General features: G+C 43.8%; 1 protein-coding gene across 12 annotated transcripts in view; it reads right to left on the bottom strand.

The window, feature by feature from the left end:
* Window positions 1–24,858, bottom strand: part of RBFOX1 (RNA binding fox-1 homolog 1) — a 1,462,962-nt gene that overhangs the window by 77,673 nt on the left and 1,360,431 nt on the right. For all 12 annotated transcript variants that reach the window (XM_032591615.1, XM_032591614.1, XM_032591620.1 and 9 more), the window contains one exon: window positions 6,036–6,116. In XM_032591615.1, coding sequence (XP_032447506.1) covers window positions 6,036–6,116 — 81 coding nt within the window. The remainder of the gene's footprint in view (window positions 1–6,035; window positions 6,117–24,858) is intronic.

Raw genomic sequence — 24,858 nt, 5'->3', positions numbered from 1 at the left:
GATGAGCACAAGGGAAGGGAAACGAAAATAATATAAAAACAGGGAGGGGGACAAAACATAAGAGACTCTTAAATATGGAGAACAGACAGAGGGTTACTGGAGGGGCTGTGGGAGGGGGGATGGGCCACATGGGTAAGGAATCTATTTGTGAAATCATTGTTGCACTGTATGCTAACTAACTTGGATGTAAATTAAAGAATAAACAAATAAATTCAAGAAAGAAAGAATGTTGGGATGGAACCACCAATCCCAGGTTTGGGAAGCTGGATGTGGGATAGAAGCACTTGTATGTCAGGGCACACGCGAGGACATTTGCTGCAGGCAGAAGTGGTGTGTGGAATGACGGTGGCCAGAGAACTGCTCAATGAGCATTCACACATGGGACAGCACGAAAACAGCCAGACAGCTGAATGGGAGGTAGTCACAAAATATGATTAATACGTGTAATGTGCCCATAACATGTATGTGTACAGTCCCCTCCGTAGAAAAGCAAACAACCAACACCTCCATTCCATGTGTGTTTGTCCTTCTTTGCATCCTATTATGGAGAAAACCTGTTAAGAGATTTTCCAGGCAACCAACAGGGGGTTGCTTTCACGTTGTATGTTTTGGGAAAAAATGGGGATATTATTACCACATCATTCCACACATATGTGAGTGTGTGTGTTTATTAGCATGCTTCTCCAATTACAGTGAGCACACATCACATGTGTCATTTAAAATCTTGGGGCGCCTGGGTGGCGCAGTCGGTTAAGCGTCCGACTTCAGCCAGGTCACGATCTCGCGGTCCGTGAGTTCGAGCCCCGCGTCGGGCTCTGGGCTGATGGCTCGGAGCCTGGAGCCTGTTTCCGATGCTGTGTCTCCCTCTCTCTCTGCCCCTCCCCCGCTCATGCTCTGTCTCTCTCTGTCCCAAAAATAAATAAAAAACGTTGAAAAAAAAATTAAAAAAAAAAAAAATCTATTCACGAAATTGTAAAGAAAAAAAACAAAGTGGGTAACATTGACCTACTACTTCTTATAGAAATAAGGGCCCGTGACAGCTGGCTTTGCTAATCCAAATGAGAAAGTGACTTTGCCATTTATGAAACCTTGGATCTACCTCTTGATATTTCAAATAATAAAAAGGGGAGGTAATGTTCTAATTTGGAAGAGAGGTGACAGTTTCTCTCCTTTCCTATTTTTGCCCAGAGTCATTTCGGATAGTATGCAGGCGCTGTATGCAAACAGCACTGATCATAAAGCTGGTGACGCTCCCCGAGGCAGGAGCCTCCAGACCACTGGCCCCAGGGCTGCGTGGGCAGTGAGCAAGCCCACCAGCCCTGCCCCCGCTTTCAACAAACCTCGTCGTTGAGGGGTTGGTTGTGGGCTACGCAAAGCAACCACAAGGCAATTAAATTAATTAAAATTCGTTCAGAACTAACAAATCAGCTCATTGAATTCCTTTAATTTACTTGATGAAAAGTTAATGTTTTAAGACAAAAATATTAATATTAAATGTTTTCCACTTGGTACAAGGTGATCTTCCCTAATTTTCAGGAGTTTTTGCCTTGACTTCATTTGTCTGCCAGAAAGTAGGCTCACTTTACAGTCTGGATGCTAGTGGTTCATCAGAACATGTGAGAGAATGTGTGATTTTCATGATACAACTTGAATTGGGTTTTCACACCAGGATAAAGGTCAGGATGAGGAGGAAAAACTGGGATCAGTCAGGAAGAATGGGGAGAATCTGTAGGATTAGGTTCTAATGACACAGAGCCATGAGTGGAAATCTCTCTCTAAATGCTTTCACGGCCTGGGTCATTTTAGGATGATTCACTTAAGTAGGTGGAAAACCCATTATGCAAAAGTGCATCTTAAAAAACAGATAACCTCAAGTAGGAATTATTTTCATTACAGAGGAATTCAGCAGGGTTCCTTTAAAAACCATCTCCCCTACTGCATTTAAGGGTGTTATTTACAGATGATTAGCTATTTGGCTAGGCAGAGGGGCAATTTAAGTCTAAAACATCCAAGGCCAGTTAAAGATCCATGGGGGGAAAAACACCACAAACTCAGGAGTAATCATGGAAACCAGTGAACACACAGGATCCAATTTACCAAACTGTAATTTATACACACCTTTCTTCAAGAGTACAATTCTTAGATAGCCATGAGAAATATATACATTTTCAGGTTAAAAAGCAGGTGTCTCCTATAAGACTTCTGAGAAGTAAGGGACCCTCAGCTTTTGGGAAGAAGCCTGGATGGACTCTTAGACAAAAAGAGGCCACACCATTCGGACCCCAAAGACAAGAGATGTGGCTCTCGGCCATGTGTATGTCAGAGCCAGAGAGGATATGAACTTCATGTGGCCATGTGCATGCCCCTGGTGTGTGTGTGTGTATGACATAGAGAGATAGAGAGACAGAGGGCAAGCAAAAATGGCCCTTTACATGCTAGCAGGATTTTGTTTATAGAACATAGGGTGTGAATTTGCTCTAGAGCCTTCACCTTAATCTGGAAGAGAAAATCCAGATGTTATACAGAAGCCAGACGACTTGCACACAGTCGAGTCCTCAAAGGTGTGGCTCACTTGGACAACTAAAGCAGGGGACCTGAGCAATGTGTCTCAGGGAGGAATGGATTATCTTGGTATTCGGGACTGTGGCCTCAAGATGGAAATAATCTACAGTCCCTCTGGTGACCCACGTGGGGAAGCAGAAGGCTCATGTAGTTGTCTGTCCTTACGAAACACTAACCGAGCTTGTCTGTCTGGGTACTGTTGCTTAAGGGATAGACAAGTGAAGATTCTTATTGTAAGAAATTAGTTTTTGCTTTGTTATGGGGTAGGAGGAGCAGCTATTTATTAGTGGTTGTTTCCTTAGCACTACTCCGTACAAGGACATTTCTTTAATATTTCTGAAAAATTCCTAACCAACCTAAGTGCCCAACCCTGAAGGGGGGGGCAGATTAAAATATAATATCATGAAATGATAGAATATTATGAGGCCATTAACATATTTTCAGAAAGTGCACATGACATGATAATAAATGAAAATAATAGGATGAAAAATGTGTAGGTACTATGATTGATTATGCAATTTAAAAGTGAAGGGTATTGGACACACATTATATAGTTTCTATCATTATTATAAATTTTTACTTCTAAAGTCAGGAAAAAAAATGTATACACCGTGAAGTGATATTACCATTTTGTATTTTCTTTTTTTTTTTTTTTTTAATTTTTTTTTTTTAATTTTTTTTTTTTTCAACGTTTATTTATTTTTGGGACAGAGAGAGACAGAGAATGAACGGGGGAGGGGCAGAGAGAGAGGGAGACACAGAATCGGAAACAGGCTCCAGGCTCTGAGCCATCAGCCCAGAGCCCGACGCGGGGCTCGAACTCACGGACCGCAAGATCGTGACCTGGCTGAAGTCGGACGCCCAACCGACTGCGCCACCCAGGCGCCCCCAATTTTTTTTTTTTTTTAACGTTTATTTATTTTTGAGACAGAGAGAGACAGAGCATGAACAGGGGAGGGGCAGAGAGAGAGGGAGACACAGAATCTGAAACAGGCTCCAGGCTCTGAGCTATCAGCACAGAGCCCGACGCGGGGCTCGAACTCACGGGCCGTGAGATCATGACCTGAGCCGAAGTCGGACGCTTAACCGACCAAGCCACCCAGGCACCCCCATTTTGTATTTTCAATAATTAAACGGACCCTTTATATCTGAGATCAACACACCTTTTCTGTAAAGTGCTAGAAAGACAATATGTCAGGCTTCACGGACCATCTCTGTCTCTGTCACACGTTGTCTTATGCTTTTGTTTTGTTTCTATAATCTGTTGAAAAATCTAAGACTCATTCATAGTTCACAAGCTTTACAAAAACAGGCTGCGGGCTGTGGGTTGGATTTGGCCCCTAGGCTGCAGTTCGCCGACCCCTGCTTCAGATGACATTGTTTCCTCTGTATAATTCCCCCACTTTAAATATGAAGAATTTGTGACATCTTTCCATGTTTGACATTTATGACACACAATTTCCCTAAAGCTGCCTTAGAAGACCTACCAATTCAAACCAGCCAACTTGGAATTCATTTGTTTTGTTCACTTCTGAACAGGGAACTGAAGCGGAAATGTGTATTTCATATGATCACTGAAAGCCATGCTTTCCAATATGGTAGCCATTAGCCCCATGTGGCTAATTAGACTAACATTAATTAAAATTTAATTACATAAAAAATTCAATGCCTGTGTTCCACGAGTCCACGTACTGAACAGTGCAGATAAGGAACATTTCATCTTAGTTCTATAGGACAACAATGTTACAAAAAACAAAACAAACCAACACTCTGGAATCCAACCACGGTAAGTTTTGAATCACCAACGGTCCTTCTGAAAATATTTATAGAGGAGGTGGGGGATAGGGACAATGGAATGATGATGATATTTAGGGTCCAAGGGAGTCATAAAAGCAGTCAAACGCTGAATAATTTCCCAGGCTCCAAAAACCGATCTACCACATTGTGTCTGTGTGATCCTGGCATCACTCCGTCGTGGTGCCCTCCACTCCTCCGCTGTAAAACAAACATTATAATACCTACCTGGTGCAGACTTCAAGGATGAAACAAGGTTCACATGTGAAAATGTGTACTAGAGTCCTAATTCTATGAGATACATGCACACACATTTACACTGCCCAAAGGGGGCAACTTCCATACATTTAGAAATAACCACTTCTTGCCAGTATGTTTAGATTCTTGTATCTCAGGGACACAGAAAGATACCCTGAATTTGATGAGTGCCCACACTGCTATTGAAGATACGAGGCTGGTTGGGAGGAACACAGGCTTCCCCTACAACCTGGTGCCTTCAGAAACTCTCAGGTTTGTCACAGGCATGTTTCTGGCTCCGGGTGACTGCTTCTAACCTGTGCCCCACAGCAAAGAGTTGGGTTTTTGTGAGCCTTCGGGAATTGAGATGCTTGACTGGCACTCTGGGAGGACTCCTCTCTGTCTCATCTTCACATGATCATTGTGTGCCTCTTGCCTCTGCTTTCCACCATCCCTCTTCTCTAACTGGCTTCTAGCAGCCCACCTTCCCCTGTCCCCACACTCACTTTTGAGCACTGATCCCAAAGAGGACCTGTTTGGCAGTTAAGGGGATTTCATCACCCATGAAATACATGAGAAAGTCTCAGCTGTGGCCAGGGGTCTTTTTGAGGAGAAGCAAACCAGCTCGGGTAACCATGATGGAATCCATGAGAACTGTGATTCTTCAACCTGTTCTAGGAACTGGGGTGGGGGTGGGGCATTCTCTACCCTGAGCATCCATCCCAGGCAGAGAAATCCTTGGTTCTTCCACACCAACATTGTGACCTACCTTCCATATTTACTTTTTGGCCTTCTCCCCACTTGATGGCCACATTCATATCTATTAAAGTAGCTTTAATTGCCATTTCCCCCACCCAGTTACATGGGGGAGAACCACATTCTTCTCTCTCCTCCCCCTGCTCAATAGAATCGCACAGCAAAGGGCAGAACAGCCTTGCAAACAAGTCGCTGTTTTCCAGTGAGAAAATGGTGCTGGGGAGTGACATCCAAGCACCTGTTGTTAGGGGAGGGTGTCGCTTGGATGGCCTGCGTATTTTACATACATCCATTATTTTCATGTTAATTTGCAAAGCAGCTGGGATAGAAGGCAGGCAGTGAGCTTTAGACCCCCCCCCTCCCCCCACCATCATGCGCCTTCCCCCCCCCCCCCCCCCCGGAACGAATGCCCCATGTCCCATCCACTGGACCTGATCCTGACAGGTCTTAACAAAGGATGACTGGGGCATCTGGGAAGTGAGCATTCAGATGTAATGAGTGAAGGAATTAGATGCTAAGGCGACAGGGAACACAGAGACATGCTTATGGGAACCAACTTCACCTTGTGGAGAGCCAAAGGGAGCGTGGAGCAGAGAGGGAGGGGAGGGGAACTTACATGGCAGGGAGGGTGATTGGACTCAGATTTATGTCACAAAACAGGAAGAGAGCCACAACAGTGGGCTTACTTGCGGAAGTATATACAAGTGAACTGGGGGCACTGTACATGGAAGATCCCTCCTGGTTTGCCTGGCACAACAGCACCGTACCTATGAGAGAGAGACAGATGGCATCTGGTTGGGGAACAGGCACACTGCACCTGAGAGTTCACGGCAACGCAAACAAGAAAGGCAGAGACAGGAACACATAGCCACATCCCCGTGCCCATCGTGGGAACACCCACGGAAGCCCCATCTCAGCCGAAGGGACTCGGAAGCCCACCCTCCCCAGCCCTCCAAGAAAACGTCACTCCTTGTCATCCGGGCTTTGCGTAGTGGGGTCTGGCAGGCCCCAGGACCCGCCTTCAGATCAGTGATGGTGGCAGTGTGGCATACTTCAGAGGGAGCCTAAGAATTATCAGAGGGAAGTAGACGATAAGCCTGGCTCAGACACCACTTAGCTGTGTGATCTTGGCAAGTTACTGTACCTCTCTGTGCCTTGGGATTCCCATCTGGAAAATGGGGTGAATATACCTACCTCCAGGAAGGGTCGTGAATCGTATGGCTAGAGATGCGCCCAACACAGGGGTTGCCACCTAATCATCACTTAGCAAAGGGTCAGCACGTGCAGGGCTTTGTTTGGAGAAAACTTTTCCTCCCCCACACTTTGGCCCTTCTGAATTCATTCTTCAGGGGAAGAACAGAAGTGCAGCAGGGAGGCAATGAATGTAACTTTCACCTTCCAAGTGACCCATCTGGGGGCCCACGCTGGGCTTGAGGTGAGACAGTCTTTGGCTTCTGTGGTTTCCCACTTGTTCCCAAAAGCTCTCAGGCTTCCAGTGGGAGAGCTGTCTCACCAAGCCTGCAATTCAGAGCTGACTGTCCTCTGCCTGATTTAATGCAAAGGGCACCGGGCTTCTCCTGGCACAATGGAATTTTACAGCGGGGAAGCACGGTGGAATCTGGAGATATCTCCTCAATCTATGATGTGTTTTGAACATCCACCCACTCTGAGGATGAGCAGGGTCAGGAATCCTCAGGGTATCAAATCCGTTCTCCTGCTGCTGCAAAGCTCACACTCGGAGACTTTGAAAAGGATGAGAGACACGTCTGAGGAACTGTCAGCCCATTACTGATGATGGAAATGGGCTCCTGTGTTTTCTGTTCACTTGCCTGGCTGGGCAAGGGCAGTGCCTCCATTTGGTTTTGGATCCGCTACCTATCGCCACAGCTGGAAGGCTTCCCCCATGAGAAGAAGCCTGCCTTACTGTGAGGTCACCTACATATGCTTGGAGACTTGCCACCCCTTGCTCACGAAGGGGTTGTGGAATCCTAAAGTATCTTTCCCAGGGTCAAAGGAAGTATAGTTAAAACTTGCAGCGTGAGTGGGGGTTTGCCAAGCAGAGAGGGATTGCCACGTGAACCATTAAGAGGCCGCCATCTTTCCTGAAGTGGAAAACGAAACACAGGTCCATGACCTCCACTCCACCATCCTTCAGGTATGGAGCCAGGATGCACGGATCCCATGAGGAGGGCTGAGAAGGCTTCTGCAGAGCCACTTCTACCCTCTGTTCCCTGTGTTTCCCTGTGTTTTGTACATGATTTCCAGGTAAAGCAAAGCTCTATTACAACCCCTTCCTCCTTCACTGGCTCAGTCACATCCATCCGTTCTTTGACAAGGAGAAGCAGCCCATGGACCATCTGAAGAAATGTCCCCTGATCCTTCTGACGCTTACCCTGGTATCCTACACTTACAGCCGGAGAAGAGCCCCCCACAAAAGTCTGGGTATGAGTGACTGACCTTCTCCTGGCAGTGAATGTATTCAGAGTCTGGTTGGGCCTGAGTCATGATCAGACTTTGCTGAAGTGATGGTTCTTTCTAGTTTATTAAAAAAACAAAACAAAAAAAAACTTAACCCAACATATAAGCGGGGACTTCATTCACATGGTCTGATTTCTCCTCAGCAAGTCCTTCTGGTTTGGGCAAGAAACTGGCATAGTATGGCAATTAACAGCAGACAAACCGAACACCAGATCTTTGGGGCATGGGGTCCAAAATCAACCAACAGGATGGGCTACGCACCCGAAGGACATGCCCTGACCCCCGCTCTTCTTTATCAATGAGTACGGAGTTTGACTTTGCAGAGGCATCCATCTCTGTGTTCTTGCTTATTGCTAGAACCTTAGATACACAGTAACATCTCTATAGGATACACCCATGGCTGCCACATCAGCACCTTCTAGGGTGGGACCCGTGAGAAATTCCATGGGTCTCTCCTATCCACCTCTGGTTAAAAACCACTTTTCAAAATGAGATCTGAAGTTTCTTGGCGGGCCGTGGTTTCAAAAGAAACATAGCACAGTTGTAGCAAAAATATATCCAGAAGGACATTGCGGTATTGTGCAGTCAAAACCTTAGGGTCAATTTTCAACACTCTCAATGCAATTTACAGAATCCCATTGGGACACAACACAGATTCCCTCTAGAAAGCTAAATCCTGGCAGGGCATAATGAAGCTTTCCTAATGCTCTTATGCTGTAGATTCTGAGAAACTGGATTGAAATAACTTCTTTGGACGTCCTCTTGGTAGTGAAAAAAAAACCAATTCTTTATGCAATAATTCTGACCTTTGTAAAACAAAACCCATACTGTCACAGGACTTGGTTTTTATTTTACCTAAAAAACATCTTCTAATTTGCAAAGTATTTATTGTATGTTCTCTTAGTAGTCTGTGACCTTTTCTTGAGAGAATGCTTTGAATTAAACAAAAACAAAGAGGCAGAGAAGAACATTGTAACCTCCATGCATTTTGGGGGGTGGGGGGGTGGGGGGTGGGTCATGTGTGTTGGTTTCAAAAAGTAAGTCAAATAGATAATAAGGTACAATGTGGCAGCATGAAGCGTGTTTACAAGGTCATTCAAGGCACCTTGTGATACAGCTTTCAATGAACCTCTTGCACTGCATTTTCCATTCATGCCCCATCCCCCCAACATAGACCTTTTACCTCCATTTAAGCATGAACTGTCAGCCACCATGGTGACATCCTGTACTTTTCAGACTTCTGTGCCTTTGCTTATAAAGCAATTTTACTCTAACATCCAGGCTTTTGTGGGAGGAGAGGAAGGAGGGCTTTCCTCCTTAGAATTTAAAGATGGCAACTGTGTTCAATTTCTACCACTGGACATCATTCCCTACCTAGGACAGACCGTTCATCAATTTCCACAGTATCCTTTCCTATTCTGGAATCCTCAGAATCGTTCTTAACACAGCTTCTAGGCAGTTGCTACCATTTAATCAGTTGGTGGACGGATGAAACATCCATGCCATTCCTGCTCCGTCTGTTAGGTTCAACCGTATGAAACTGACCTCTTTATGTCATCTAGGGAGGAATTCTGGGAATTTCACGTTTAATTTTATGTAGACCCCACCCCAATTCCAACTGTGTCACTTAAAATCTCCTCTCCTTTTCCCTGTCCCCAGGAGTTAATGGGTCATTCCCCATTCTATACTCCCATCACACTTAGAAAAATCTCCCTAGTCAGTCCTTTGTCACGCTTGTGCTGCAACTTTTCATTTACATATTGGTCTTAGTCACAGGGAGCCTCCCCTGGGTCAGAGCCAAACCATTCTCAACTATTCCCAGCCCGTAGCAAAATACCTGACCTTCAGAAGGATTGATGAGTATGATTAAATTATTATATTTGTAAAGACACTTCTAGATTCTTTGATAAAAATAGTGCTTTGTCCAACCAATCTTTCCTGAGGGAGCCTGCTTTTGCCCCTTGTTTTTTTGCTGGGGATGTGCGTGCCTAAAGTCCATAAGGAGTGAGTTATACACCTATCTGTCTACGGGATTCACTTGTTTCCTCCTCTTCTCTGGTTCCTTTAAGGTTGACTCAGATTAATATGAAATCTAAGCAGCCTCGTTCTGTGCCTGGCAGGAAGGAACTGGCTCCACATGGCAGACCGACACCTTGGAATAATCAGAGCCTTTGACTGTCATACTCAGTGATGCCACCATCATCAGCATCCAAGATTCCAGCATATCTACAGGGCCACTCTGGCAGGATTCAGAACCCTCCAGCTGACAGACAGTGAGCCAAGGTCTGTGTCTCAGGTAGGAAACCCAGCCCTTTCTTCTTACCTGAAGACTCCCACAGCTGTGGGGATCATTCTTGGCCCCTCGAGGGACATGGAGAAGTCTCAGAGGGGTAATTCCTATCACAGACAGGGAAGGGGAAGCATCTAAACTTTCTACTCTGCTGCCAACTCTTAGGTGAGGAAATTGGAGTCAAACCAGCTGGAACAAAGGTGCATTTTCACACCTCTGCCTTTACAGAGGCTGCTTCTTCTCCCCCTTATGGACTCTGCTCCGGCTTCGCCTCCTAGAAACCAGATCTACTTGCCTCTACTTGCCAAGTTCAGTTTCCTTCCTCTGCTTTTCTAGATTGTTGTACTGATCTATCTAATGAGTGTCTGACCATGGATGCTATGAACTCCAAGAGGCCATGAATCAGGTCTCAGTCGTTTTTCATCCCCATGGATCCTGGGACCTAGGCTTAGAGGCGGGCGGTGGGGAGCGGGGGAACCTGATGAGAGGAACTACAGACTTTCGGACAGGCAGCCATGTTGCACTCCCAAGAAGTACAATTAGAATGGATGAGGGCAAGGTAGAGAAGAGAGGCTGTTTTGAAAGTCTGCCCTTCCATTTTAGCACCAAATAGGCAGAGTTCCAAGTAGCCCAGTGTGAATGACTAGGCCCTTCCTGCATTTTCTGAATTCCACAAAAAGAAAAAAAAAAAAAAAAGGAAAGAAAGAAGAAAGAAGGAAAAAATCATGTCAGAGAAACTGCTTGTCAAAGAACATGTCAACCTCAACTGCTTAGCAACTTGGAGTGGCTCACTTCTCTAGCTTCGAGGTGCAGATGAGCTAGAATGTTTGGAGAGCTGCTCCTATCTCTACCGAAATAAAAACAAACAAACAAAAAATTAAAGACATAAAGATAACAACAACACTTCATTAATCTTCCAAGAGCCAATGGGGATTGGGGACAACCTACTGTGGAAGGTTCTGAGAGTCTCACGTGCTGTCTGAACCTCCACAAGCATCTCTGTGCTAATCCTGAGTCACTTGAAAACGGAGCCCTTTGCTAGGATCCTGCTTTCCAATGTCACTTAGCCTAGTGACTCTGGAAAGAGGGCTAAGAGGAAAGCCCCGCTGGCAAATGGTGAATGAACACAGGAGACCAGTATAGAGCTTCTCTGTCTCTAGAGCTCAGCTAAGGAAAGGTGGCTTGCAAGGACGGTCATTAATTGGGTGGGCACGTATTGACATCTACCGCTTGCCGGACACTGTGTGGGTTCTGGGGCCACACCTACTAAGCCTCATGCATCCTTCAAAAGAACAACACACTGTCTTTTTTCGTACTCATAGGTTCAGGAACAAATACATATACAAGAAAGTGAACAAAGGAATGAGTCTGAATTGACCCCCAAAACCTTAGACACCATGATTATTTACTTTGCTTCGCTGAGATCAATAAAGTTTAAAAGTAATTTTGGCATAATTTTTATTAAGCGTGACCATTTTGACTGGCAAACTGGTTATTCCATATTTTTGTTATATACTGCAGTCATAACTAAAAATGTATTACTATAGTTATAGTAATTACAGCTAAAAACAATACTTTCATTTTCTACACAAAAAAGGAAGCCTTTATTCAATATTTGCCAAAAAAATTTTTACACTGCATTTATTCCTCCCTAATAACAGGTGTCAGGTAGTATTATTCCCTCTTTAGAGACGGGAAAAATGGCACAGAACAAGGATGTCGTTTATGAAAAGACTTATCATCAGTCAGAGGCAAATTCCAGGTGAGAAACAAGCTATCTAGACTTCTAGAACATTACTCATTTTATCAGTGACTCCTTACTTCCATTGTCACAGAAGGAGTTTTTAAGCATTGTTTTAAATTAGAATACAAATAGGAGGGACGCCTGGGTGGCTGGGTTGGTTAAGAGGCTGACTCTTGGTTTCAGCTCAGGTCATGATCTCATGGTTCGTGAGGTTGAGCCCCGAGCTTCAGCATGGAGCCTGCTTGGGACTCATTCTCTCTCTCTCTCTCTCTCTCTCTCTCTCTCTGCCCCTCCCCCACTCTCTCCCCCCTCTCTGCCCCTCAAAATAAATAAATAAACTTAAAAATATATAAACAGGAAAACATTGGTCCTAATTGAAAAAACTAGCTCTGAGCGGGTGACAAAGAGATAGTTCACTGAAAGAGGAACCCGCAAAGGTCCTTTTCATAGGAGGGGTACTTTAAGAAGGTGACTGGCAGTCATGCCCTGCCCTCAGTCCCCCGCTGGTTCTTATAATCACCTGCGTCATCAAAACCACCTAGGGGATTTTTTAAACACAGAAAACCAGGTCCTACTTCCAGGGTTGCATTTTCAACAGTGTCGCCTGTAGTCAGGGGACCACCCTTGGAGCAACAATGGAGTGCCAGTCCCCCAAACCTCAGTGCTGTGAGTGCTTGCCTTCCTCAAACGGGAGGTTTTCCAAGCCTGGGAGACTTTAGGAATCCCCTGGGAAGAATGTTAAGTCGTGTGCCTTCAAAGGCACCACTCCCAGGGAACGCCACTCGGCTGGTCAGAAATCTGCACTTCTGATCAGCAACCCAGGTGATTCTCCTGCTCCGTGGATGCACTTTGAATAATCCGGGCCTAAGGGCATCTTCCACAGGTGTAGGAATAAAAAGTAAAAATGGCTGAATATATCTGGTCTGAGAACTTGTGTGGGCAAAGAGATAGAGCCTATTTATTTTTTATCTTTGCGTTTTGTATGCTGACAACTTTTGTCTCTGCTTTTTTGGCATTTCGAACAAAGAGTAACAACACCCAGTCCTAACTAATCTGTCAAACTCTTTGGAGGTGGGCTGCTAAAGAAGGTATGCAAAGCCACCAACAGCATAATCCTAGGGAGGCCACACTTGATTTCCCATCCAGATGAAGACATTCTCATTTCTGCCTCACTTTTATGGACTGAAGAGTGTTCCCTCCAAATTCATACAGTTTAGTCCTAACCCCCAGGACCTCAGGACGTGACTGTATTTGGATAGGCTCTTTACAGAGGTAATTAGATTAAAATTAAGGTAGACCCTAATCCTGTGTCACTGATGTCCTTATAAGAAGAGTACATTAGGACACAGACCATGTGAGGATTCGGGGAGATGATGGCCATCTACCAGCCAAGGAGAGAGGCCTTGGAAGAAACCAACTCTGAGCACCCGTTGATCTTGAACCTCTTGCCTCTAGAACTGTGAGAAAATAAATTTCTGTTGTTCAAGCCACCCAGTCAGTGGTGCCTTGGCATGGCAACCCCAACACACTAATACACCTGCCTGCCTCATGGGAGCTCTGCCCTGAGGATCAGTGAGGCTCTGTACTACGTGAGGGCCATTCAAGCACCAAACTTAGATGCTAGATATAGAGGTCTGGGAGGGAGCCATGTGGTCCCGGCCCATGGAGGTTATTGCCTCCAATCAACACATTTATCCAAAGTCCCCCTGAGCTGTAGATACCTTTCCCCCCACCTCAGTTATGCATTAAAAAATTGTTTTTAATGCTTATTTACTTAAAATTTTTTTTTCAACGTTTATTTATTTATTTTTGGGACAGAGAGAGACAGAGCATGAACGGGGGAGGGGCAGAGACAGAGGGAGACACAGAATCGGAAACAGGCTCCAGGCTCTGAGCCATCAGCCCAGAGCCTGACGCGGGGCTCGAACTCACGGACCGCGAGATCGTGACCTGGCTGAAGTCGGACGCTTAACCGACTGCGCCACCCAGGCGCCCCTTAATGCTTATTTATTTTTGAGAGACAGAGTACAAGCAGGCAAGGGGCAGAGAGAGAGGGAGACACAGAATCCGAAGCAGGCTCCAGGCTCCGAGCTGTTAGCACAGAGCCCAATGAGGGGCCAGAACTCATGAACCTCGACATCTTGACCTGAGCTGAAGTTGGACACTTAACAGACTGAGCTGCTCAGGCGCCCCTTTAGTTATGCATTTTTCAACATAGACCAGGATTCAGCTAATCCATGTAAGAGTATTTTCACAGCTAATACTTAATGCTTTTATACATGCCTGAAAGACGAGCCTCTCTGAAGGGTTATGGCCCAACTTTAAATACTGAGGTATTTGCATTTAGGCACAGATGTTGCAGAAAATGCTGTCTGTATAATTCAGTCTTATAAAGTGAATCATGTTTTAATTGAACCAGGGGACTTCCATAGTTAAAGGAGCCCCGAAGTGAATCTGTATACAGTATAAATAATCTCTCACTCCAATTTATTATACAAGTTTGGATTTTCATAATAATTAAAAAGAAATACATGATCTCTTCTTTTTTTTTTCTTTTCACTTTTCTTTTTGACATAATTTCAGACTGTACCAAAAAAACAAAAACAAAAACGAAAAAAGTTCCAGGAACACTATGAAGATCTCTGTACAACTTCCTCCCTGATTATCTGTGATTAAAAAACTCAACGACTTACTTGAACTGCTCTTATTTTTCTGCCACCAAAATTCCGGCTAAGAGTGGTTTTTACAGAAAATATTCAATTGACGCAATATGATAATAAACACATCAGTGGTAGCGATTCCAAAAGTTACTTATCAAATACCCGATAAGTACTAAGCAAACCCACTTGATGCTTGGATTATTATCCCCTACTATGAATCCTGTAAGACAGGTACTATCATTACATCTATTTAATAGATGAGGATACTGAGACATAGAGAGTTTTGCCCAAGGTCACACAGGTAGAAATCTTATAGTGCTGAATGCAAGTCAAACCAACCAGATTCCTGGACCCATGGATTTAAGGCTCATCTTCTAAATCAGGTGGAGGCAAACTAGAGCCTTTTGGCCAAATCCAGCCTAGCACTGTTTTTGGATGGACTGTGATCTAAGAATGTTTTTTTTACATTTTTATATGGTTGAAAAGCAATCCATAGTATGGGACAACATTTGGTGACAAAGTGAAAAATCACATAAAATTCAAATTTCAGTATCTATCAAGAAAGTGTTCTTGGAATACAGCCACACTTGCTCCTTTACATGTTACTTATGACTGTTTTTATCCTGCAAGACAGAGCTGAGAAGTTACAGCAGACACCTTATTGCCCACAAAGGCTAAAATATTCACTCTCCAGACCTTTACAGGAAAGGTTTGCTGACCCCTGTTCTAATGTCCCCTTTCTGTTTGGAAGACACCAAAGGGACTGCATTAGTCCCTCCCTGGCAAGCTGTCACTGACTACTTCAGAGAATATCATTCGATCAGTACTTTCTAAAATTTAACTTTATTTCATTTTTGTTAAAAACAATCAACCCCCCAAATTTAAAGACATATTCTTTGAATGCTCGCCAAAATTTTCTTTCTGATTCATTGCTGTTCACGACAATAAAACAACAAGAAAAAAATTGTCCTGTAAGATATTTGTGGAAGGCCAGCAAGGTAACCATAATGAAAACAATGGAAACACTTTTCTCTCCTAAGGTATTTGGCCTTCAGGGTTATGGCCCTTAGTATTTAGGTCAGGGCAACTTTAGATAGAGCCTTGCTTCTAACATTCTAAGGGGTGCTGAATCACCTGGGGACGATTTTACAATGCATATTCTCATCTGCAGTGGGTCATGAGAATCTGCATTTCTAATCAGCTCCCAGGGGATGCCCTAGGCTGCTAACAATAGTAAAATGCTTAAGCGAAGTCAAGTACAGCTAATATTAATGATGCCACTGAGTTTCAGGTATTGAACCAGGTATGCCGTGCACACACTATGATTTTTTTAAAATTTTTCTTATCAAACCCACACGGAAAGTAAGGCCCAGAGAGAGAAAAATAGGAGACCAAACAAATCTGAGCCAGCTTGGTGCGACTCCAGAGCTCAAACTCACTAACGAAGCTCCATCTGCTTATTAATGGTGATCCTAGGTCTTAAGGTGTTGAAACATCCTCTCCAACAGTGGGGTGATAAATCTATCCCATTTGCACTAAAGCCACATCAAACAGTTCCACAGTTGCCTTCTGGCTGGAAACACCTGACTCTTCCAGGCTAAAAATGTTTGCTAGAACCTCATGATCACATTTAAGAATCTGTGATAGGGTTTTAAATCCAACCAAGGAAGCCTCTGGGCAGGATGTATCTTCTATAGATAAGAAAATCCCACTTGCAAGATCTCAGTAAGACAGGGAGGAAAGAAACACAGAGGGCGGAGAAATGGTGAACTCTCAAGGTCTCACAGTGCAGCTGAAAAAGCACGAGCTTTGAGAGTTTTAACGCTTAGTTTTGTGTTCTGGCCTCACTAAGTGTAAGTTTCTTTGATCTTCTGCAAGTCCCTTAACATCCCAGACTTGGTTTTCACATCTGTAAAATAGGGACAAAAAAACCCTACTTCACTGAGAATTGAAAGGATCAGATCTGCTACACGGAAGGATTTGACAAATCGTGGATAGTAAGTGGCCCCAGTAATAAGAATTATTACTGAATAATATATATAAAAGAACATACAGTATTATTATATTACTATGACTTTGAATCCCCAAATACAGCACTTTGGGACTACTTTTGTCCCACTGTTCCTTGAAGAATGGGGAAGCACGTTGACGGCTGCTGAACTGTGCGGTGTGGCCTCAGAATGCTACACATAACAATGAATGGAGAGCATTTTAAGGTTGGGAATTAATTGCCAACATTTACACTGGGGAAATTTCATGTCACAAGACAGGTGTCTGGCTTCTCTTGAGGAATCAGGAGATGGGGCTGCATGGGTGTGGGCCCCAAATCGCCTTGTGGCGGGGCCTCAAAGGGGGATGGGGAGAGGACACTCCTCCCTGGAACTGAGATGTGACCCCTTCAACTACATTCATCTTGCATCTCGTAAAGACATTTTAGCTTGTAATCTATTATGAAGGAAACAAATGAGAAATTGCACTTCAGCTAACATGTGTGGAGTTAACAAGTCTCTGCAAATCACCCAGACTGCCTTTCTCTCTCTCTCCCTCTCTCTTTCTCTCTTCCTCTCTCCCTGTTTCTCTCTTTCTCTCTTCTTCCTAGGGATAAGAACCTCTGAGATGCTGCAGAAGCCCCAAACCCCCCTAGATGGCTTTCCCTTGGGACCCCTCTTCTATTTCACTTGCTAGTACCGAAGTATTTGTGGAATGGGGGTAGAGATTCATCCAGAGTCCCCTTCCCATCCCAGTTTAGGTTTAAACTCCTGACCCCACTCTTTTGGTAAGAGCAGAAAATGTACTTCCACTTTGAATCTCCCAAAGAAAAATCAGATACATTTGTTTAAACAAGGTTCCCACACTGCAAACACACACACGCACACCCGTGGGCTGAAAGCAAATAGAATATTTCAGCTGGTGAAAACGGTTTTCAAAAATGACAAAATTAATTCAGAAGGTCTTTACAATATCATATGTCTATCAAACAAACACTAGAAACACACAAATAGACTCATCTTTTTTTCCCCCAGAGGAAATATCAGTGATATTGGGGTGTTCCTGTTTTTAAAACGACACTGGGTTTAATATAATGGTAAGCGTACATCGATTAACCTCTACGTTGGGTTTAAATGTAAAACCCATTAACTAATTTAATCTCCTCCAAAAAATAAAAAAATAAATAAAAAAAAAACAGCCTTTGGCATTATTCTCTGAATAATCCTTGTTCAGTCTCCGTAATGGTATACTGTTTAATGAAAAACTCATTAGATTGTAGCATACGGCATAATTAATTCTGCCTGATTCTTTTGGTGTGAACAGCTAATGCAGATGCTGGGTTCCATTTTCCATTGGCTTTATTAATTTTTCATAAACCAATATTTCGACTGTAATGGGTTGTAACAGGTCCACAGAAGTTCTAGAAATGCATTGACTGTCACCCACGTAGTTAATTTAAGTAGGATTTTGCTATTTGTGTTGTTGGTTCTTCAACACTACATTTTTTTTTTTTTCAACGTTTATTTATTTTGGGGACAGAGAGAGACAGAGCATGAACGGGGGAGGGGCAGAGACAGAGGGAGACACAGAATCGGAAACAGGCTCCAGGCTCTGAGCCGTCAGCCCAGAGCCCGACGCGGGGCTCGAACTCACGGACCGCGAGATCGTGACCTGGCTGAAGTCGGACGCTTAACCGACTGCGCCACCCAGGCGCCCCTTCAACACTACATTTTTAAAAGACGGCTTCATTTGATGCTTAGAGAATGATTATCTACATATAATTAACATATAGGGTATTAAACAATATTTGGCCAATTCGTCTTTATTTATATACAACTTAATTGGTCGGGCTAATAACACTGAACTATAAATTTTGACAAGAACGCGAAAAGTGGGAAGCACCAAAACTACGTGATTTATAATCGAATGGCAACACAAGTTAAAACATTAAAAAAAGAAAAATGAAATCGTGTCATTTTTAAAGACTGCAGATTTGCTTTTCTAGGAAGAGATCGGGACAAAGCCAGAAAACAAGTTTCATAATAGCCTCCGTGTCAGGCACTGGTTTAGTAATCCTGGGGTCTGTCTGGAGCCTGATCTCTACAACGGCTGAGAAGTTGCTGATTCGGTTTAACCTCTTTCAGCCTTTTAGGGCTTGGTTCACATATTTGTAAGAGTCCTCATGATGAGACTATTATTTGTTTCAAGTGCAGATAGGAGTGCTAATTCATCGCTGGGTGGTCTTGTTCGTTTTATTCTATGTTTTAATTATCAGAGTTTTCTTTTTTTTTTATTTTTTTACTTTTTTTTCAACGTTTATTTATTTTTGGGACAGAGAGAGACAGAGCATGAACCGGGGAGGGGCAGAGAGAGAGGGAGACGCAGAATCGGAAACAGGCTCCAGGCTCTGAGCCGTCAGCCCAGAGCCTGACGCGGGGCTCGAACTCACGGACCGCGAGATCGTGACCTGGCTGAAGTCGGACTCTTAACCGACTGCGCCACCCAGGCGCCCCTTATCAGAGTTTTCAATGGTTGCCTGTCACTCAAACGACAGATTCCAGAATCCACATTCCTTTTATATAGTATTGTCAGGGCTTTTGCAACTTTTCTCTAGAAGGTACCCTCTGATCTCAACAGATCAGTACTTCTCAGCTTTGGGGGGGAACCTGATTTTGCCACAGAAATCTCTATATCCAGTGCAGATCAAGCACCTGTATTTTTTTTTTTTTTTAATACTTCTCAATGGATTCTGCAGATAAAGGTTGAGAAACCCTTCTGGGTTCTACCAAACTCCTTCTAACTCACCCACCACAAAGATCTTTCTTCATTTTCTTCCCAGGAGAACTCTTCCTTATCCTTCAAAACCCAATTAATACCCCCTCTCTAGCTCCTAATGCAGAGAGGGTTGTTCTTTTTTTAGCATTCTGGTGGGCAGGCATCATCATTTATTATACATTAAGTTTATCTTTCTGCCACTCTCAATGCTCTAAGGAACTTCAGAGGGATGAGGGGCTCCCGCAGTGCTTACCACACTACCTGGCATTTCACAGGCCTTCAGCACTGCGATTCTGCCCGCCCACACAGCTGCACATATTCACTGACTGGCCCTTTATCGAAGACATTTGCAGACTCCTGCTCTAAGTGAAAAGCCACACATTTTTTTCCCTCTTTCATAACTAAATCCAGCTTGATCTTTTCTCCTAGAACCAACACACGCAGTGGTAAGTCTCATCTTATACCTTCCTTCCTCCTGACCACTACATTCATGACCTTCTATATATATGAGCTCTGTATTCTGAGTTCGCAACCAGCTTCTCCTTCTTCTCCCCCACCCGCCTCTCTCTCCTCCTTCTTCTTTTTCCTCCTCCCTCTCCCCTACTCTTTCTTCTTCTCCTTCTCTACCTCCTCGACCCCACCCCTCCCCCTCTTCCTTCTGTTGTGTAGGAAAGGGGTAACTCCACAGGTCTGGGCTGCTTAAACCCTGCACATTCCCCCCAGGATGCTTGTCTTCAGGACTGGCCCTTGGACACCTCCTGGTAGATGAGTTGTAAACCCTTGGAATATTCTACCTGATAAAACTGTTTTGGGGTGCCTGAGGCCTTGGGCCACACAGTACCAGTTTGATAAGATAGTTTCTGGTAGCAATGTGATTTATGGTGAATACTTCCTTTTGCTCTTTGGGCTATGGTTTGAGTAGTTGAGGTCAGTCATACGGGGGCTCCACATCTATGGGGCTGCCTCCCAGGAAGCGGATTGACATCCAGCTGATGACACTTTGTGTTTGCCATCAGGCACCACTGCAGGGAAAGTTAAGCACATTGCGTACTACCACTGGAAGGGTGCACCCAGAGGCTTTTGCCTGGTTTCTTCTGGATTCTAACTCATTTGCTTTTTTCCTTTGCTAATTTCTTAAAAAAAAAAAAGTTTATGTTTATTCATTTTTGAGAGTGAGAGAGAAAGCGAACATGAGAAGGGGAGGGGCAGAGAGAGAGGGAGACAGAGAATCTGAAGCAGGCTCCAGGCTCTGAGCTGTCAGCACAGAGCCCAATGTGGGGCTCAAATCCTTGCATTGTGAGATCATGACCTGAGCTGAAGTCGGATGCTTAACCGACTGAGCCATCCAGGTGCCACTTCCTTTGCTGACTTTTAATCTGTACCCTTTTGTAATAAATCAGAACTGTGACTAAAAGAGCCTTGCTGAGTCCCTAAGAGCACATCTAAGCAAACACAGAGCCTGTGGATGGTCTCATGGACCCCTGACACAGTTCTGCAGCATACAATCAAGCTTTATGCTTTTTCCATTCTGGAGTCAAAAATCACAAAGTAATGCCCAGAAGAGGAAACATTTGAACGAAGGTCTCTTTTTGATTGCCACTGATGACTACAGATGCTTATCCATCTTTCACAGGAGCTACTGGTAGGGCTTGAGAAAGATATTTGGTGCATATGTGACATTTCTACTAATCTGCTTCTGTCAGGACAGCGGTTCCCGACCTCAGCAATATCAGCATTTTACACCAGATCATTCTTTGTGGTGGGGGCTGTCTTGTGCATGGTGGGATGTTATGCGGCTTCCTTGGCCTCCACCCCCTAGATGCCAGTAGCCAACACCCCGTGCCCTCCCCCCCTCAAGATGTGACAATGAAAAAATTTCTCCTGGAATTTCCCAGTTCCTCTGGGGTGGGGGGGAGATGGCAAAATTATTGCCAGTTAACAATCATTAACCCAAGATACTAGATTAACTAAAGCATATGTGGGAGGTAATGTGTAATAAAATGGGATGGGCTTTGGAATCACTGAGATTTGGCTTTGGACTGAGCTCTTTAAGTTTTGAAGTCAACAGCCTTGTACAACATAATGTTACTAGATATCTCATTTATCTGCAGAGTGAAGGAAATGACACTTGTCCTCCAAAGTTGTAATCTCTGTAAACATATGTGGAGATCCCAACGTGGAGTCTGGCGTGCAGCAAATAATATTACATGCACAGATACTTGTATTCATTTTCAGTACGTTCTATGACCTCCAGGATAGAAGACACGGCAGGCATATCCCAGTCTAGTCCTACTGAGTAAGCTGAACAAGGTAATGGAAAGTGTGGGCTCTGAGGTCAGAAAAAAAGACCTTTATATAAGAAACCTATTTTTTTCACATACTAGTTCTGTGACATAAGGAATGAGATAAACTCTTCAGTAAGCCCTGGTTTCAAAATTTCCATACTGAAGAGAATGCTATAACATTTTTATGAGGATTCAAGGAGAGGCAAGGTGTTTTGCATGGTGCCTGGCTCGGGTCAGTGCCCAGAGTGGCTTATTTATTGTTGCTGATGTTTTGGGTTGCTCCCTTTGAAATCGATCCAGAGCCAGAAAGGCAAACCTCGTCTTCCTCCCATGGTGCCGACTCAGGGCTTCTCCTTTAAGAGTCCTGTCACTTCCTGCTTGGGGGAGGCCTCCTTGGTAGACTTTCCGTACAACAGAATGAGAACTAATTTTATCGGGGAAGTGTAGTTCTGAGCACATAATCCAGTTCTGATCCTATTTGAAGATCAAAATTCCCCAAAGATTCCATCCAAGCTGAGCTGCATTCCTTCCGTGGGGCAGGGAAGGAAGGACACCGGTAAAAACTATGGCCAAATGTGGGCAGGGATGGAGTGCAATCTGATAAGACAGATGGGGAAAGGGGAAGAGAGAAGGCAAGTGAATTGCAACCAAAAGGGGAGGCGGAGGTAAACAGATGTACGAGATAAAGTCTTTGAAGTGGAACATTTCTAGGCTGAAAATCCTTTGCTTGGGGACTTCAATCTGGACTCTTCTGTTTCAGTTCACTGAAGTGCACTGCATTTGAATCTGGCAGATGTGTGAATTATACAAAACACTGCAGAGCCAAAGGTCATTGCTCTGAGTCTGGTCGAGGCTGGTCCTTTGGGTGGATGTGGGCATCGTTAGAGCCACTGGGGATGCTTGAATGTTAGCTGCTTTCAGGGGCTCCGAGTGGTAGCAGACACCTTTCAGACCCACATCACGTTCTTTCAGGATGCTAAGGTAGTCACCCCAAACGCATATGCTGTACCCGGGATTTGGGCACATCATTCCAAGCCCAACCCAAGTCTGGGATGGTGGCCAATAAAAGGAAAGCAGCCTGTGTCAGGAACCCTAGGTATCACAGGTTCTGACAGTCTTACTTTTTTTCAGATGCTATTGTACCCAAATTGCAGGAGGGGAATTGGAAAGAAGTCCATCCAAAAGTGCGGCTAAAGGTCATCCTCTTTATGACCCCTTATGGGGGGAGCCACCAGGGGGGAGACCTACATCTACCTTCTTTTGACTCAATTCTTATATGTGAATCATGGTTCACAGTGGCCAAAAGCCCATAGAAAACCAATACCTTTGTACGGGTAATCCAAGGTCAAATACAGCTGCCCTTTCGAGATAAGCAATCACAGAGTGCTACATCCAACCTCTTCATTTTTAAACTTCATATTGAGATCCCAATTCACTTTCCCATCATCTAGCCTGATATCAAGGCATGTGGTCTGTGGGCAGGTTTTTACCGATGTGGACACAAACAATCTAGGGAACTTCGGTGATCACACTAATCTCCTATATTTTGATTTTACTTTACAGTCTATAAAATTCTTTTCTACTCATTATCTTATCTGATCCTCCCTATCACCCCAGGATAACCCAGTTTCAAGACCTGACCACCTTTAAAATGTGACTTTGCAGCCAAGCCTGCTTCTTTTAGTACTTCCCCCCCAGTCTTGAAACCAGAAACGTTTATTTTTAGGAGGAATGTCCAATTAAGGATCGCTTCCTACTCCCCCTTGCAAAAAAACCCAAAACTGCTAATAATAATGGTATTCCCAGAAGAGAGTTCACCACCATCTTCAAGGTTTCTAAGTTGATTCGCCCTGTATCTCTCTACTTTGTTGTCTTTGGGACCTAACCTGCATCTCAGGTTTGCATTGCATTGGTAAGTCTTTTCCTTTCCCTATTGACTCGTGGAGTAATTTAACTCAATTCCAATTTTCCTTTGCAGGCGGGGTGTACAAACTCACATCCACGGAAGTGAGTTATGTGTGTTCAAGTGGTGCATCTTATGAATCTTGTTAAGCTTTGCCGCCTTATAGCCCCACTGATGGAATATTTAATCACAGAAATGAGTTGGCAGATATGATATACAGTGTGAGTGAGCTTCTCTGCCGTCTTACCGGCAATTGAGAAACGGACGAATTTGCCATTTGTCAGTACTGTGTCGACAACTGTGTATAACCTTCTGTTATTTATTTTTACTTTGTTTTACTTATGTATGAAGATTAAAGGTGCGTGCTTTCAATCAACAGTTTCATTGGCCAGATATCATGATTCTCCGTAAAAGGCACCACTGTTTTTTTTTTTTAATCTTTTTATTAGATAGTAACGGAATGGCTCACAATGAAGGGGGAACCCCTTTTGATGCCTCCTCATTGAGATGATTAGAAACACTATTTCTAATTATATTAAGTAACTTGAAGCATGCTACTGGGAACGCATAATTTGCAGGTAGTGTACTTTGATTTAATGCCTTCAATTTTTTTATAAGTCTAAAATGGAATGGTCTTAGATGCTGGCTAAAGTCTTTGAGATCTACCTGGACATTTTTTTTAAATTGACTTATCAATGATTTATCTTGAGAATAAGCCCCAAGGAGCCCAAGGATGATTAGACGTAAGCAAAATAATCAATGCCTTGCAGCTTTGTAGGAAAACATCCACTTGTCTTTGGAGGAGATTCATAGGATATGCCTATTTATGCATACCTGCTTCTGAAGACTAGTTTCGGATTGAGCGTTCTTCCAGGTAGGACTTGGTAAGAGTTCAGAAAAACACCCGAAATGAAAGGCCTTTCACAACGTCTTTCTAAATGCTTCCCCTGCTATGTGTGTGTGAGGGAGAGTGTGCGTCATAATTTATCAAAGCAAATTAATACTGTTCAGCTGGTAATTAAAGATCCTCATTAAGAGGTGCTTCTGCCCTCTCCACCCCAACCCTGCGTTAGCAATAAAAATGCACTCAGGGCGTCAAGAGGTTATATACGAAAATCAATAACCTGCCATTTTATAATTAAAGAGAAAATAAATGTTAGGGAAAAGTCCACTAAATTAGGAAAATTACCTTTAGGAGAGATTGAAAATATTGATTTTAATTTACAAAATATGTGAACTTTTCATGCCCCGTACTGAGAGACAATTGGAGGCTGGGTTGTTAATTCTGCATAAGCTTTAGAAAATCGATAATTATACTATGGGAATATCATGATATTTGTCATTAACACAAAATCTTATATAGAAAAGTGCCTAATAAGCCTGGC

This window comes from Lynx canadensis, chromosome E3, assembly GCF_007474595.2.
Source record: "Lynx canadensis isolate LIC74 chromosome E3, mLynCan4.pri.v2, whole genome shotgun sequence".
NCBI lineage: Eukaryota > Metazoa > Chordata > Mammalia > Carnivora > Felidae > Lynx > Lynx canadensis.
This window is presented reverse-complemented; position numbering and strand designations above follow the sequence as displayed.